The sequence below is a fragment of the Chiroxiphia lanceolata genome, chromosome 6 (genome assembly GCF_009829145.1).
Source record: "Chiroxiphia lanceolata isolate bChiLan1 chromosome 6, bChiLan1.pri, whole genome shotgun sequence".
NCBI classification, from domain to species: Eukaryota; Metazoa; Chordata; class Aves; order Passeriformes; family Pipridae; genus Chiroxiphia; species Chiroxiphia lanceolata.
In genome coordinates, this window is record NC_045642.1 from 47,264,244 (window position 1) to 47,280,119 (window position 15,876).

General features: G+C 35.2%; 1 protein-coding gene across 4 annotated transcripts in view; it reads right to left on the bottom strand.

Annotated features, from left to right (window-relative positions):
- EML5 (EMAP like 5) overlaps positions 1–15,876 on the bottom strand; it is a 113,698-nt gene that overhangs the window by 79,882 nt on the left and 17,940 nt on the right. For all 4 annotated transcript variants that reach the window (XM_032690972.1, XM_032690976.1, XM_032690975.1 and 1 more), the window contains exons 2-5: positions 12,781–12,940; positions 8,561–8,659; positions 7,936–8,004; positions 4,514–4,699 (exon numbers count right to left, since the gene is read on the bottom strand). In XM_032690972.1, the coding sequence (XP_032546863.1) occupies positions 4,514–4,699; positions 7,936–8,004; positions 8,561–8,659; positions 12,781–12,940 (514 nt within the window). The remainder of the gene's footprint in view (positions 1–4,513; positions 4,700–7,935; positions 8,005–8,560; positions 8,660–12,780; positions 12,941–15,876) is intronic.

Here is a 15,876-nt window from a genome sequence, read left to right on the forward strand (position 1 = left end):
TCCAATTGAACGTGAGCCACAAAGACCAACTGTGCTTCTGAATCAAAATAAAAGGTGTAGATCAAAGTCTTCCATCTGAAAAGTTATGAAGCTTGATATACAGACTGCATTTTCTTTTATAAATTTTCATTACACTTTCTAATGAACTTTGAAATTCTGGAAATAACATCTCAAACTGATCAGCAGTTTTCTCAGAATGCTGAATATTTCCTGTTTTTCCAACATAACCAGTTGGTATCACATCTGTGTTCTCTCTCAAATTCGGAAAAAAAAAAAAATGAGTGGACTGAGAGCAAATAAAGAAATAAATGCCCAGATCTACCAGAAATTATAGTTGAAAGCTGGAAAAGTACAAGAAGAACTTGACAAAGATGGTCTCTACTGCATGAATATTTTGCCACTGCTTGAACCCAAGAAGTTTCCAATACTGAGGTAGTTTCTGGTTTTCTATTGCTGCCGGACCTATTTTGCCCCCCATGGACAAAAATCAAGTGTTAATTTATCTAAATGTAGTTGTTTATATAAAATCCACCACACTAACTGTGACTACGCAATTCCTAAAACACATGACTGCAGTCAGCTATAATTAGGACCAAGCTTGAAAAATCATAAGGAAACTTCAAAAGCAACTGACTACTACTGAGCAACATGGAGAACAGAGACATTATACCGATTCAAAAAGAACTCCAATGCCTCCTTTTTACTCCCAGATAAATATAGGACTTGGATGTTTGTAAAGCATGTACAGCAACACACACGTTGGGCACTTACTCTGAGACACTGTCTCTCCCAATATATACTGCATAGTAAGGAAATGGATTGCAAACATTTAAAACAGATGTAAGTTTACAGTGGAGAAACACTACCTTTTAATCTTCCTATCTAACAAATCACCCATAAAACAGTCTAAAAATGCGCATAGTACTCTAACAATTTAAAACAGTTGCCTATACACCTCTCATTGGCTGAAGTAAGTGGACAGTTATGTTTCAACCAACGACTAGTCTAAGCAGTAGGAGAAAATACTGCATGTGTTGGTACATGATACCAGCTTAAAGCCATTCATTTAAGTTCATTATATTGTTTCCATCTATATTTAATTAGTATCCAGCCAACCGACATAGGCGTGCAATAGTTTTAACAGACTGCCTGTTATTTAACCTCGAGCTTGTTATTTAACCTCAGTTTCTGACATCAATCCGCACAACTTTAATGTGTACCTCTGAAAGACTATCTCAAAATTAATTATTCATCTGTTGAAAAAGCATCTTATGTACATTTACTATTCAAGGCAGGGTTATATCACACAAGAATCTTTAAAACATACAGTGTTGTTAAATAAGCATACAATTTTGTTTTAATATCCAAGTAACATCTATATGCATGGACTACCTTGAATTTAGAACATGTAAGATGATAAAATAAGTAGAAGATTCTATAGTCTGTTCTTTGCACTAGTACAAAAATGAGACATCTAATAAAAGATTTTTTTTTTTTTAATTAGTCAAGGTATATGTTAACTTTCCAGAGTCAGATGCATTGCCTACAAATAACCTCCTGGAGTATTACCATTACCAGTGAATTTACACAGGCTTTCATGTTGCTGTTTTCTTTCTCCCTTTTAAAACTTTCCTTATTAGTATTATTATTTAGGAGGCATCAGAAAATCTAGAGTTGGGAGTTTCCCATTGCAATCCATTGTTTCCTGCATATGAACTGTGTGCCTTTACTCCTAAGCCCTGCTCATTTCCATATTTTCTTACTTTTCATTCCTACTTCTATATTAAGTGAACTCTCCAATCCTTTTCCAAATAATTCTCCAGTCATGCCAACCTATTTGCTTTCAACTTTTTGTTTCTACTCAAACTCAGACAGGAAACTGCAGGAAATTCTACTTTCCTGTCTCTACAGTTTTCAGTATTGCTGTGACAGAAGACAGATAAACTCATTTAAGAATTCTTATTTTGCTTGTCAGTGCTAAAGTTGCTATCTGTTTCCTTGGTTGCTTACACTGGGACAGCATGTTTTATTTTTCACATGGAATTATTCTTAAAATAAAAAATGTCTTTTTAGCTTGGATAATTGTAACAAAGATAGCCAACCTACAAAAAGAACATGTTTTCTTTATTAATGTAGACAACTTCCTTAATAATAATTTAATAACTGTGGAGATGGACTATATCTCCACATAACTAACATGCTTTAGAAAATGCTTTCCAGCATCTCAGATATTTACTGTTCACGCTGCAAGAGAGGAATACATGGTATTTATGTAATTACTGAGACATGTCTTCCTTCAAAAAGTTTACAGTTTACTTCAAGCCTGTTGAGGAGTAATGATACAGAATGATGAACAGGTATTCAAGGACAATTCCAACACTAGCATACTGAACAGAAATTTATATCAGTTCCCTACTATGTGCACACTCTCCCTTTAGCAATATATGTGTATCACAAATGTTGTTATTTACACTTGCATTTTCTTTCAAAAGGACAGACAAGAAGGACAAAATTGATAAAATTAGGTACAAAAGAACCATAAAATATCATGATAATAATTTAGTATGGCTGAAGAGGCACTCTCATTCCAAGCTGCTGCATGTTGTGATTATAATAATCTGTCAATATTATCTTTTAAGGTAACATTTTATTCTTGGTTTTTTTGGGTTTTTTTCCTCGTGGAAATTGGTGAGATTTGTACTGACTCTAATCTCTTGTAAAAATGAATTTCAAAGACATGGACTGGTGTCCCTACTTAATTATCAGTACTGCAAAGTACAATTCCGTTGAGCCTACAGGACAGAGCCAAAAATAGAAGCTAGATGAGACCTACTCCAAGGTCACCTGAGCTCCATCCACTGACGCTAAAGAAGATAAGGTGCACAGCACTTCAAGTTTGATCTTGTGGTCATCAAAGAACTTACAGAGCACATAAGGTAGTGAAGCAACAAGCTCTCATGATCCTACATTTACCAGTTATGCCATTCCACACTAAAACAGCTGAAAAGCACTGCATTATTCTGAGAAATAAACTGTTGCAATTCTAAGTACTCCAAATAACAAATATGTTAATACACAGGACAGCTGTCTCCTACAGCACCAAACAGAGTGAGAGAATATTTTGGCATCAATTTTGGATAGGAAACAAAGTGCACTTTTTCCTCTGGGAATCCAGGTCTGCACATGCTATGCCCACATCATCTTAGGAAAATATAGAATAGAACACTAACAAACAGTAAATATGAAAACTAAAACAAGAATTGAAGTTATAGAGTAAGAATCAAGGAATATTTGAAGACCAACATGTCCCTTCATGCTTCCTGCTTCATAATTTGTGCTTTCTTGAATATATTTAATATTTCTATAGATGCATACAGGACAGTATGTTTGTGTGTGTGTATATCTGTATTTATTTATATATATATATATATACATATATGTATATAAAGAAGTCTCAAATACAAAAGATAGTCTGAGATGTTTTGCACACATATGTTCTTCATAACTTTATTGTTATTCATAATCAGGTACACTGTCATTGAACAACTTTCTGAATAAGCAGTGCAGTTGCTTTTAAATCATTAGCTCATTCAACAAGCTGCAACCATCCTGAATGATGTTCCTAAATCTTTGGTAAACCAAGAGCCTCCTCACTACAACTGACTGCAACCTCTCCAACACACACATATCATTCATCCCTTAGTCCCCTCCTTTCTACCTGCTTAAATCATAAAAAGTGAATCTTATACTTCAGTTACATACATCATGCCACCCAGTCCAACACTGCCAGTTAAAACAAAAACATTCTTAGAAGCAAGAATAATTAACTTTTATTGATTTTTACCTAGAAGTTTGAAGCTGTAATATTGGAACTCATATGCTTGTATTTTCACACTATTTTAAATTGCTAAAAAGGGAACTTCAAACATTAGCTAGAAAGTACAATGCTTTCCAAACCAAAAATTAACATTCAACCAGCAAATCATATAGCTTTATAAAGTGACCTTAGCAGTTTCATGCCTCATAGGGTAAAACAAATTGATTGGGTTTTTTTTAAGGTGATACTTAAAAGTTTAAGTCAAATTTTGCATTATATTATCAAATTACTACCAGGAGAGGAAATGAGGACTCTCATAGTTTGGCATCCACAAATCAGATTGTAATGCACCAAGTGGGTTTTTTTGCTGCCTATTTTAATCTCAAAACTATATACTTTGAAATAATATGGAAGATAATTAAAACTTATATAGCCAAATTATAATCACTTTATAGTTGCATTAAACATTTCAATTAAAATGTTACCAAGCACTTTTGAAAAATCTTATTAAACTTTCATTGAGATGTCTTCACTTTTCAAAGCTGTATACTGTTCTAAAAACTGCTCGAATAAGACATACTGAGTCTCTATCGTTGAAATTGTTTAGGAACACAGACAAGATGACCTTGCATTGCCCTTTCCAGCTCTGCAGAAATCTACTTAACATTTTATATTAATTTAAAGAGATATACTTACAGCATGTGCTCCCTGTATTGTCCGTACAAGGTTGATTCCTTTCCATACATAGATATCTCCATTCAATGCACCAGAATATGTCACTTCATCCCTTGCACAGGCAAGGCACAATATAGTCTGGAGATCACCGGTTTTGCCAAAAACACCACGTTTTGGTGTCAATGAATTGCCACACAAACTCCAGAACTGTAACATAAAGTGATTTAGAAAGACAGGTATTTTGCTAATATCTTATAATTTAATATGTACATCTGAAAGAGAAGCACCTTGCATGCAAAAGACATCATCATTTATAGCCTTTTCCATGCTTCAGTTCTCCAGTTGTTTAACAACTTTTTATGCTATTAACCAACTTTATCTTTCCATAAAATCAGCATAGCAGGCTAGCTGGGAAGGAATTTTGGGGTACTAAATCAAACTAAAATTCTCTCAAATAGTAATTTGTGAATTAGTTGTATTTTAAGTCATTTTTAAAAGCGTTTCATAATGGAATTGTCTTATCTTTCTTTGACGTAAGTCTTCTGCATTGCAAATGCTGCATTCGTACTTTATGTTACTTTAGACATTTAAAGATGTTATCTAAGAATGTAGATTTCTGATAAAGTTGCTATTTGTTCTGTTTGAAAACAGCTGGTTTAATTATTGACTTATAATTTCTCATCAGAACCCCTGATCCCACAAAGCAGCCATCTAAGGGGGAGATTTTTAAGAATCTTCTAATAAACCATTAGCATGTGATTACAGCAATCACACGAGGGTGAATTTCCTCCTAGGTGACCCAACATGAACTAATGACTCCTAAACTAAAGACATGCAAAGTCTCTTGTCAGAGCACAGTACTTGCCAACTAAATATCATGATACACACTGTAGTTTCTGAGATCTCTGCAAAAGAGAAACACTCGCATATTCGTTTCAAACTCTCCTGTCCAAATGTGGAAATGTGCACGTAAAAAATCAAGAAGCTGCTGAAGTAATACAGTACAGTACATGAAAGCATTTATTTCATTGCTGCTGACAAGTTACTCTTACGTTGTCTCAGCATGTTTTCTGTATACATGTTTATGAAACTGTATTTCACAGCAAGTCACTCCGTTATTAATAATCAGTTCAAAATTCTGAGCAGAGACTTCAATTAATACAAGATAATGTAAGCAGTTACAATAAACTGATATTGCTCAATATTGAACTGATATGTTCATACACGAACAGATTTTTGTACCAGCAATATTGTAATTCAGAAATAACCATGTGCTGATTAGACAAATCCCTGCATCTTAACTAGTTGTCCTGGTTTTGGCTGAGGTGGCTAATTTTCTTCACAGTGGTTAGTATGGGGCTATGTTTTGGATTTGTGCTGAACACAGGATTAAAAATAAAGAGATGGTTTTGCTATTGCTGAGCAGGGCTTACACAGAGCCAAGGTCTTTTCTGCTTTTCATACTGCCATGCTGGTGAGGAGGCTGGGGGTGCATGGGAGGTAGGGAGGACACACAGCCAGGACAGGTGAACCAAACTGACCAAAGGGGCATTCCAGACCATATGACATCACACTCAGTATATAAAGCTGAGAGGAAGAAGGAGGAAGGGAGGGTTTGGAGTGATGGTGTTTGTCTTCCCAAGTAACTGTCACATGTGATGGGGCCCAACTCTCCTGCAGATGGCTGAACACCTGCCTGCCCATGGGAAACTGTAAATTAATTCCTTGTTTTGCTTTGCTTGTGTGTGTGGCTTTTGCTTTCCCTACCAAACCATCTCTATCGCAACCCATGAGTTTTCTGGCTTTTACCCTTCCAATTCTCTCTCTGATCCCACTGGTGGGGCAGTGAGCAAGTGGCTGTGTGGGGCTTGTCTGCTGGCTGGGGTTAAACCATGACACCAGCATTTTTTTAACCAGACTATAGGACATAGATTATGTTGTAGCTTGAGGAGTAACCACACAATCGCTGCATAAATCAAACACCTAGCTCCAATGTGGAAGTAGGTGATGTATCAGTTCACTTGGAATTATCTACATAATTTAAAGTAGTATTATAATTTGTATAAAATATCATGTGAGAAAAATATAATAGTACTGAAAACATGAAAGTAATTATTGATATCTGAAAGAACAAGAAGAATGCATGGTTTAAGAAAAATATTCATCAACAAAAATCTCTTGCCTGATTCAAATGTCTATAAATCTCCAGAATTCAGATTTTTGCTTAATGTTTTCTCAAAGGATACACCAATTATTCTTAAAATGCTATTGCTATTTAAAAAGCCTTCAAAGAACTTTAAAAGTTGTTCAAATAAACTTTTGCTTATCTAAATAGATATGTTTTGACATCACAGAGCCATCTTAAATACACTAAATCACTGCTGGCAAATATTAGCTCACTACTGGCATAAAAGTCCTCTTAGATCTTGAAGTAAAAAAAAAGCTCATTATTAACCAAGCTAATGGAAATATGTAACTGACATGCTAAACACTCTGCCAAATCAGACTTATGCAATCTAGCCAACACATTGAAGACTTTTTCCCATAAACCACTAATAAATATTAATCTAAAAGTTCATTGTGTAAAAAGCAACACATTTTCCCCACTGTGGGAACACTACACATAAGAGCAATACAGAACTTTCAAGCTGCCATCTACTGCTGTTATGTGGTAAAACAGAAGACACTGCCTGGGAGAGCACAGGGACGTTTTTTTAGGAGCCATATTTCATGGCAGTGAATCATTGATAAACCTGCTCACAGAGTTAAAGCTGAAAAAGAAGCTTTTTCTGCACAGTAGTTGGTACATGGATCAAACAAAGGACGTTTGAAAAAGACATGAACTGTCCAAATTATGAATCCTGTAACAGGTACAGAATGTTCCAAATGATAAAGGTATGAGTAACAGCTGGGAAAAGAATTAAAAGAAAAATCAAGCATTTTCCTTTCTCTTCCACTTACTCTCCATACTCTCTCAAATGGTAAGAAAAGGTTTTTCAACTCATTTCCCCTCTGTAGTGCAACAATTCATTCACTGTTCAAGAATCAGAAACTTGAGTACCTGGACTTACCTTAAACATGTGCATCCTGTCTTACGCTACAAGGGACTTCAAACAGCATGCTTTAGACAATCTAAATTTTAAGTTATATTACAACCATGACATACAGTGCTACTAACAACTGTTTCATTCCTATTGCTTTCCTTTTGTCAGGGCACAAACTTTTGAGCAGAGAGGGTCTGTTTTCAACTATATAAATCTCATAAAATGTCTAGTGTAGTCAGGTGTGATCCATGATTACCGTTCCTAAAAAGTAAACTTATTCTCACAGAGAACTTTCCACATTATCATCATATATTCCTTTTAGATCCTATTTTTATATATTTTATGGAGTATATATTACTGCATCTTAAATATTTTATGAGTTAACATTTATTTCATTACCTTGATGTGTTTTACACCACAGCTGACGAGCTTGTTTGGCTGGTATAAATCCCAAGAAATATCAAATATCTGCATAAAAAAACCCAAGGATGTCAGCAAAGATGGCTTTTCTAGCATGGGACAGTAAACAGTAAAAACTTGTAGCAAGTTAACAGAGAGTCTGAAATGCTTTAAATGGATCTATTGGAATTACTTTTTCATCCTCTCATTCAATACTGAAATTGCAATGTATAGCTCATGTGAGTTCTGGGTTTTTTCCCTAGAATAATTAAAACACATGATAAAACAACATTAAGATTCATTTACAGACTAGAAAAATTTAAGTAATTATTTTTATTTTGATTTCCCATATGGGTCTAGGAAGTGTATTAATTCTGCACTTCTCCTACATGCTTACAGTCTCAACAAACCATACACAAATAAGTGCTGAGTTATGCATTTTATTTTAGAAACAAATGCATATATCTTAAATATCTTCATATATCTTAATACATATCCAAACTTTATGCAAATTCAATTTCTAAAATACAAAATGTTTTTTGTTCAGACATAGCTCTGGACATACATGGACATAGTTTAACAAACTAACATTACACTGACACTCAGATCCTTTAGTTATACTTACTCTGTCTGTATGACCAGGAGCCATTGACAACAATTTTCCTTTTCTCCAGTCCCATACACAAACTGTGTTTTTTGAATCCAAACCAACTGATACCAAACGCTAAAAAATGTCCAAAGTAAACAAATAAATCAATATATTAATGAAAGATAGAATCATGATTTTGAATGAATGATAAAAACTTCCCAATATATTTAAGTTAGAAGCAATACCTACATTTTGATATAGAAGAAAACATAACCTACATCTTGTGCAAAAGCTTCCACAGATGCATCTTTTCAGTTACATCATGATCATGAAAATCTTCGTAGATAACAATGCATTTATGATTTATAATGTTTAATATACATAATTATATATAGCACACATGGCAAGGAACAGTCAGGAGACATTTGTAAAAAATGAATAATCACTGAAGTTAATGAAACTATATGTGTTTAATTGCATTATAACTTGAAGAATTTAATGATTTATATTACAAGTTCAAGAGATAAAAAAAATATTTTCTTCAATCTTCTTGGAAACAAACAAAATATTATAAACAATTAAAAGTCTTAAAAGTCTTTTGCTTGATTCTTCAAGACACGTATGATTAACTATTTCTGAATCTTTTCTCAAAACAAAATCCAACAAGACCCCAAATATACAATTTGTCTTTATGAAGTTTTTAATACTCAGAAAGAGTTTGAAACCAGTTAAACTGTAAAACCAGGAAGGACAAAAAAATTTAAAAAAAAAAATATAGAAAAATAAAAGTTTGAGATCCTCCTACGCTCTGCAGCCTGCCTTGTCTTTATTGTGAAGACACCTTGCACAGATTTCTTGACACAAATCATTGACTATATTAGCCAACACTTTTATCACATCTGTTAACCAGTCAAAATTTTATTTTTCCTATAGAAATTCTCAACAGAAAGACTAACAGGATTGAAAAAAAGAAGCTGAGTGATTTTGAGTTTGGTTTTTAAAGAAAATTGAGTATTTTTGTTCAGTTTATGCATGAATTCTGATACCTCAATGTTAATAAATAAAAGTTTTGCAAATCTTTTAGACAAAGTTTTTTCGCTGTTCAGCAGTTAATATCTACTCACATTAAAGACAAATTTATTTTCAATTTCGATGTAGATTATCAAAGTGAGTTTGCAAAAGTAAAAGCAAATCCCAAAGACAGGAAGCTATTCCCAATAACCAAATTTCTTTACTGTCTGAAAAAATCCAAGATTATGAGAAGAAAAATAAAAAAGTTAAATACAATTTCTATCCATGCTTCTTATTTATTAATACTGCAAAGTCTAACCTTTCTATTCCATTTTTGAAAACATTGTTGGAAGGAGCATCAGTTTCAATTCCAGCTACACTTCCAAATAGTTCAATTCCAGTCCTACTATAGAATGAGTGTATAAATGCAGACTAGTTTTACAATTACTGCATACCCATCATAAAATTGTGGGTGAAGCCTTTCCAGGCACCGACTTCTCGAAAAGGGAGATTAAACAATGTTCTTGGCTCTCCTAAGAACTAGAAAATCTTGTTTCTAACAAGCACCCCCACACTCAAGTAGACCTCAGAGAAGAGCAAAAAAAACCAGCAAGCTTGGAGAATAAAGTATCATAAAGTGAGTTGAACTCTCAACACCAGGGAGACTGAAGGGTAACCTTGGGTTAAGATAACACAGTTGCACCAGTGAATCATCAGGTTCCCCATGACTAACAAAGAACAGTAAAGAATAAATAATGTCCTCCTGTGCCAGACCAGTGTCGGTGAGAAGGAGAACATGTGTGTGGCACAGCCTGATATGAAAGATAAAACCTGAACAACTAATAAAATAAACTTTGAAGAAGGCTTGACCTCACTTCAATCCACACATTCCTTCCCAGGGGAGATGTCCAGCATCGTGACAATAATCCTATAGAGATCAGTAATAGGAACCATGTTTTTCTTGTGATCCATATTGCAATCGCTTTTGTTGTGACTTTAGTATATTGCTGCATCACCCTAATCCTAACCCCTTACCCTAAACCCTAACCCTTACCCAAATTATGCCAAATAAGTATATTTAACATCAAACATTAAACCTCTAAAACAACCTGGTGAAGGATTGACAAATTTGGATTTTAAAGGATGGGCAAGATATAAACAAGTGTTTTGCAGATCTTTCTGAACTGGATTTGTGGTTTATAGTATTTTCACAGTGTCCTAGTTAGAACAGCTGGGACCAGTTCATCACGGTATGGGTGTAACCCAAAACTTGTATTCTATAGCCTTCCATGCCATTTCCCAGAAACTGTTATCAACAGACCATTTATACCCTCTGCCCGGAGCACCCCTGACTCCTCAGGCTATAAACTAGGTGTTAAGAGGCCTGTGAGATAGGAGGATACTCCTGTCCTCATACCCATTGTGGAACTCCCCACCCTGAGGGAGGTACTGGGCATTCCTGCCTGAACCGGAGGATATATATAATCTTGGAGTCTTGGGACTTTTTAACCACTTGTGGGATCCAGAGAAGGACTGTGACCACCACTCCCAACCAGACTGAGACAACCACTCTCGACTGGACTGCAACCACCGCTTTTTAACCAGACTGCAACCACCACTCTCGACCAGACTGCAATAGCTCTCTCACCAACAGGTTTTCCCCTCTCCTTTTACTTTGGACTCAGGGGGCCCAAAGAACACCACTCTGCTCATGGCCCAGGGTGCTGGGTTATACATTTGGGTTTTGTGGGTTAAAATCAACTGTTTGTCTGTATAATTGTATTTATTGTATTCTTTTATTAAATTGTTATTCTGACTTATTATCTCTCTTTTGAGTTGGGTTCATTTCCCCTGCCGGTTTACCTTTAAACCAGCACACATAGGGAGACAATTCTGGAGATGCAGGTCTTGGAAAATCTGTATCCAGCTTTCCTTCAAGACAGCAAAATTCTAACAAATGCAACAAAAAAGGTGATCATACGGAAATGCTGAGAAAAGCAGACAGCCTAAATTCTGACCATTTATGGCTGCAGACACAAGAATCAGTACTGGGTACTCCTAGAACAAATCACAGATTTACCTTCAAAACCCTCCAATACACACAGGGGATGTCTAACTGCATGCAAAAAAAATAGGGGACTTCAATCCTAATTTGATACATCTTGACCTGAAATTATTATGGCCATCTATGTGAGGAAGTGACACGAGTTTACACAGACAAGAGAAAAGATATCGCAGTGAAGCAGAAATAATGTTCTAAGAAGAAGGTGACTCTAGGAGCTGACTTTCTAAACAGTGAGAAACCTAAATGATAAAATCTATAGATCATTCCAACAAACTTTAAAATTCCCTACAACAATTACAACATGTTTTAACAGAAACAAACTATCAGTAGGCTTTCCTCTGTTCATGTTCAATAGAGTTGCATTTGATATTCTCTTAATGATAGAAACTGGTCTCTACAATACATTCCCCACTTGCTAAATTATACTGACCTTTTTAGCAAGCAAAAGGAACTGAGAATACAGTTAAATCTGAGTATTCTATTGCAAGGCTGAGTGGGAGGGAAAGTGTTTCATAGACCAGGAAAGCACAACTGCAGAAAGGATTTTCACAGTTAATACCTTTTCAGCTGCTACCTTATGTGTATTTTCCATTTCTAACACATCAATCAAGAAAGCCTCTTTACTCACAGGAGCAAGGGTCTGGTAAAAACAATCTCCATTATAGGCAGCAGCTCCGAGAACCAATTCACTACTCAGAGCATGTTCTAAAGTAACAAAATTATAACCCAATAAAACATTTTTCTTGACTCTTAGATCCAGAACAAATGAGTCTGAACAATCAACCAAAATGTGGAGAGCCATCAGTGCATGCAGAGAAAGGGATACTGCCTAAAGATATTTAGAGTCCAAGACGAGTAACACAATGGTACTGTTACCACTCTGTGCACATGATGTGCCCCTGCATAGGGGGTCCACTATCTTCAGCCATTTGGTCCACAGACCACAAGAACCTCCCCACCACCTTATATTCATTTAAAACTCTTTTGAAGTTATACTTTTCTTGCCGAATGTGAATATTTGTCATTCATTAGTAATGCAATTTTATTTTCCTCAACTTGAGAATAAGCATAGAAAACTTGAGACAACATACTTTCTTTTTTTAAGAAAAGCTACATGACAAGATTTCTAACAGATAAAATATTTATTCAAGTGTTTGAAAAAAGAATATTAATCACATACCTGACCATCTAAATCAAAAGCCAAGCAAGCTATACCATGTGTGTGAACGTCTTTCAGAACAGACACAGTTTGCACAGTGTATGAATCCCACACGCAGATGTACGGTTCTTTTCCAACTTGACCTGTTGCCACCAACACACGTTCAGGGTGCAAAGCAAGGCTGCCAAAAAAAGATACAAAACATTTTTGCATGGAACGTGCATTTATATTTACCTAGTTAGTTGCACTAATATTTTCCCTTAAAAATTATTTTACAATATTTTCTCATTGATAGTAAATATTAACAAGTCATTTATTATCACAGATTCCACAGCGGCTGTAAAATTCCCTTAATATAGTTTCAAAAGCATTTATTATGTTAGGTCAGATCTTCATGCACACTTACTTTCCCTTTCTTTCTCTTTCTTAACATTTAAAAACACAAGCAATGGGTAACAGAAGTTATTGTTTAACTATCTACATATCTACCACCAACAGAGTATGGATCAATGCATCTCCAAAAGTATTTCATTCCACATAGTACTTGATGCCCTTTTTATTAGAGGACTGAATAGCCTTCTGAAGCTGTCTCTCCACTGACTGTACAGCAAGCCAAAGCATGACTAGCTTAGACTAGAAGCAACGACTACACTTCAGATGACTACACTGAGGAGCAAAGAAGATTATCCTAAATGCCTTAATTTTTATGTAGAACAATTGGGAACAGTTGGTTTTGAATAACTAGTTACTTTCTGCATTTCTAACATTGCAGAGAATTTTCTTACAGCTTGTATTTCAAAGCTATAAGAAGCTTTGTATTTTCAAAGTCCACTTGAGGATCATCAGAACTGTTTTGCCAAATCTGAGAACAAGCTAGAAAGCACGCCAGTCAGCAAAATAGTTCTTCATTTTGTTTGTGCAAGCAAGCTGCAAGGGAGGACATAAGGTCTGAAGAGTCAGCTTTCATAATACAGAAAGGTAAGAATATATTCTAATAGAAACCCAAACAAGCTACTTGATGACATTCTACACAGACTAAGTACAGCACTCCAAAATGATGTAGAAATACCATATGTAAATCAGGAAAACAAAATTTCCTAATGAATGAATCACAGGGTAATGAACAATCTTCAGAGACTGCTGGACAGAACCACTAATAACATATAGTAAATGTATTTATCTTCTCAAAATCACTTGGAAAAGAGAAAGGTTGAGCCATTTGCAAAGGTAAGATGATCTTACACCCGAACACAGATTTCAATAAGGGAAGTTCAAAGGGTGGAGACAAGGGGAGTTTATAAACATAGAAGAAATAGCAAGGTTAAAGCTAACCAGGAAATTACCAGAAAAATAAATATCTAACTCAAAAGTTGCATACATTTTCTATATATAAAAAGAGCCAGAAAAAACCATATTAGAAGATGCTTAATATTTTATGAAGTCATATTACCGTATATACACTTCTATATTTTTTCTGTTTTAATATAGCAATTCAGTTGGTTGATATTATTTGACAAATTCCACATGCACAACTCTAAGAAGAACTTTTAACTTCAAAGTTAAAAAGGTAAAAAGCCTCTGAACCTTTCAATTCTTTAATTGGAATTTCTGCCCTTTGCTACTCCACATTATGCTCAGGACCAGGATCAAGCAACCAACATTTCCCCACTTTGCTTCACTCCAATTCCAGAGTTGTTTCTCTAGTTTTTCCCTTCTTCTTTATTTGGCAGAGCAACTTTGCAATTAAAAAATAAAGCAGAAAGGAGCTGGCAGGCAAAACTTATCACATTTCACTTCAGTTCTGCCACCTAGTCCTGACCAACACCTGCACATCTCCCAGAGAACGCACAGGCAGATGGTGTACTCATGGGGAAAAAGGAAAAGCATCTGGAGGGGAAGAAAATGCTTCATCCAGAATGATCTAATTTTTACAATGGCACCACAGAAAGAAAGATATTAGATCACATGGACAATAAAGAAATTTGAGAAACGAAGTGAAAAGAATAAGCAAGGAAAAAAAAGGGAAAGGAAAAAAAGAAAGAGAGATAGAAGCTAAGAGGAAAAAAGAAAAAACACAGCAGTCTCATGTCTGATTCATGACCTCTTCAATCCTGTACTTAGCTGTGCTATTAGTGCACTGTGCATTTTTAGAAAAGTGAAAAGCACTCCACAGTTGCAACTTTGAAAAACAATCAGGCACCACCTTGAGCACACATACATCCAAAAGCAACCCCACACCACACCTTAGAAAACACTTCACAGCAACCAAAAATTAGCTTATCATGTTTTTAACGAAAGACCAGAAGCAAGAAATGCAATGAATCAGAGATGGAAGGGACAACAGTAAAGGCACTGCCAAGGGCCAGGAAAACATTGTCCTAGCCCAAGTGTGCCAACTAATTTCATTCGAAGAATATTAAGTGAATATAGAGAATGCTTCCTCTCTTTCTATTTAATAAATGCAAAATAAAAACTAATAGCAATATCATAGTATTAGTTCTTTCTACATCATGATGCAAAATACTGGCTTAGACAACTGAGCTCAAATTCTGCTTTGATATGGGATAATGCAGCACAAATTAAGATCCAAAGCCTGTATTTTAATCCCAACAGACAATACTTTAGAATTACCAATGTCCTTCCTTTACCACTTCAGTCTCTATTATAAATTGCTAATAACTTTTCTAGACAGTAGAAGAAAATAAATGTTCAATAAATACTTTAAAACAGCAAGCTTTTTTAAAAAAAATGCCAACATGGAGAAGAAGAGCTCTTTGCAGAGGCTGAAGAACTACTCACCTGAAAATACCTTTCCTCACCATTTCCTACAGACCAAGGAGTGAAAGATAGGTTAAAGTACTACTTGAACGTATTTTATCTCACAGGCTATCAGAACAGATGGAAAAGAGAAGCATGGAAAAAGAGTCAAGGGACTGTTATTTCTATTACCAACAGTAAGAAAGTAACTGCCACACTTATTTACATGATTTTCATATAAGTCATGAATGATAAGACAATGCTTTTCCTTAATATTCAAGTCTTGGCTATTATTAATCCCATGAGACATGATGCAGACTTAAAATTTTGGGTCCTGATCAAAACTCAAGGATTACACTC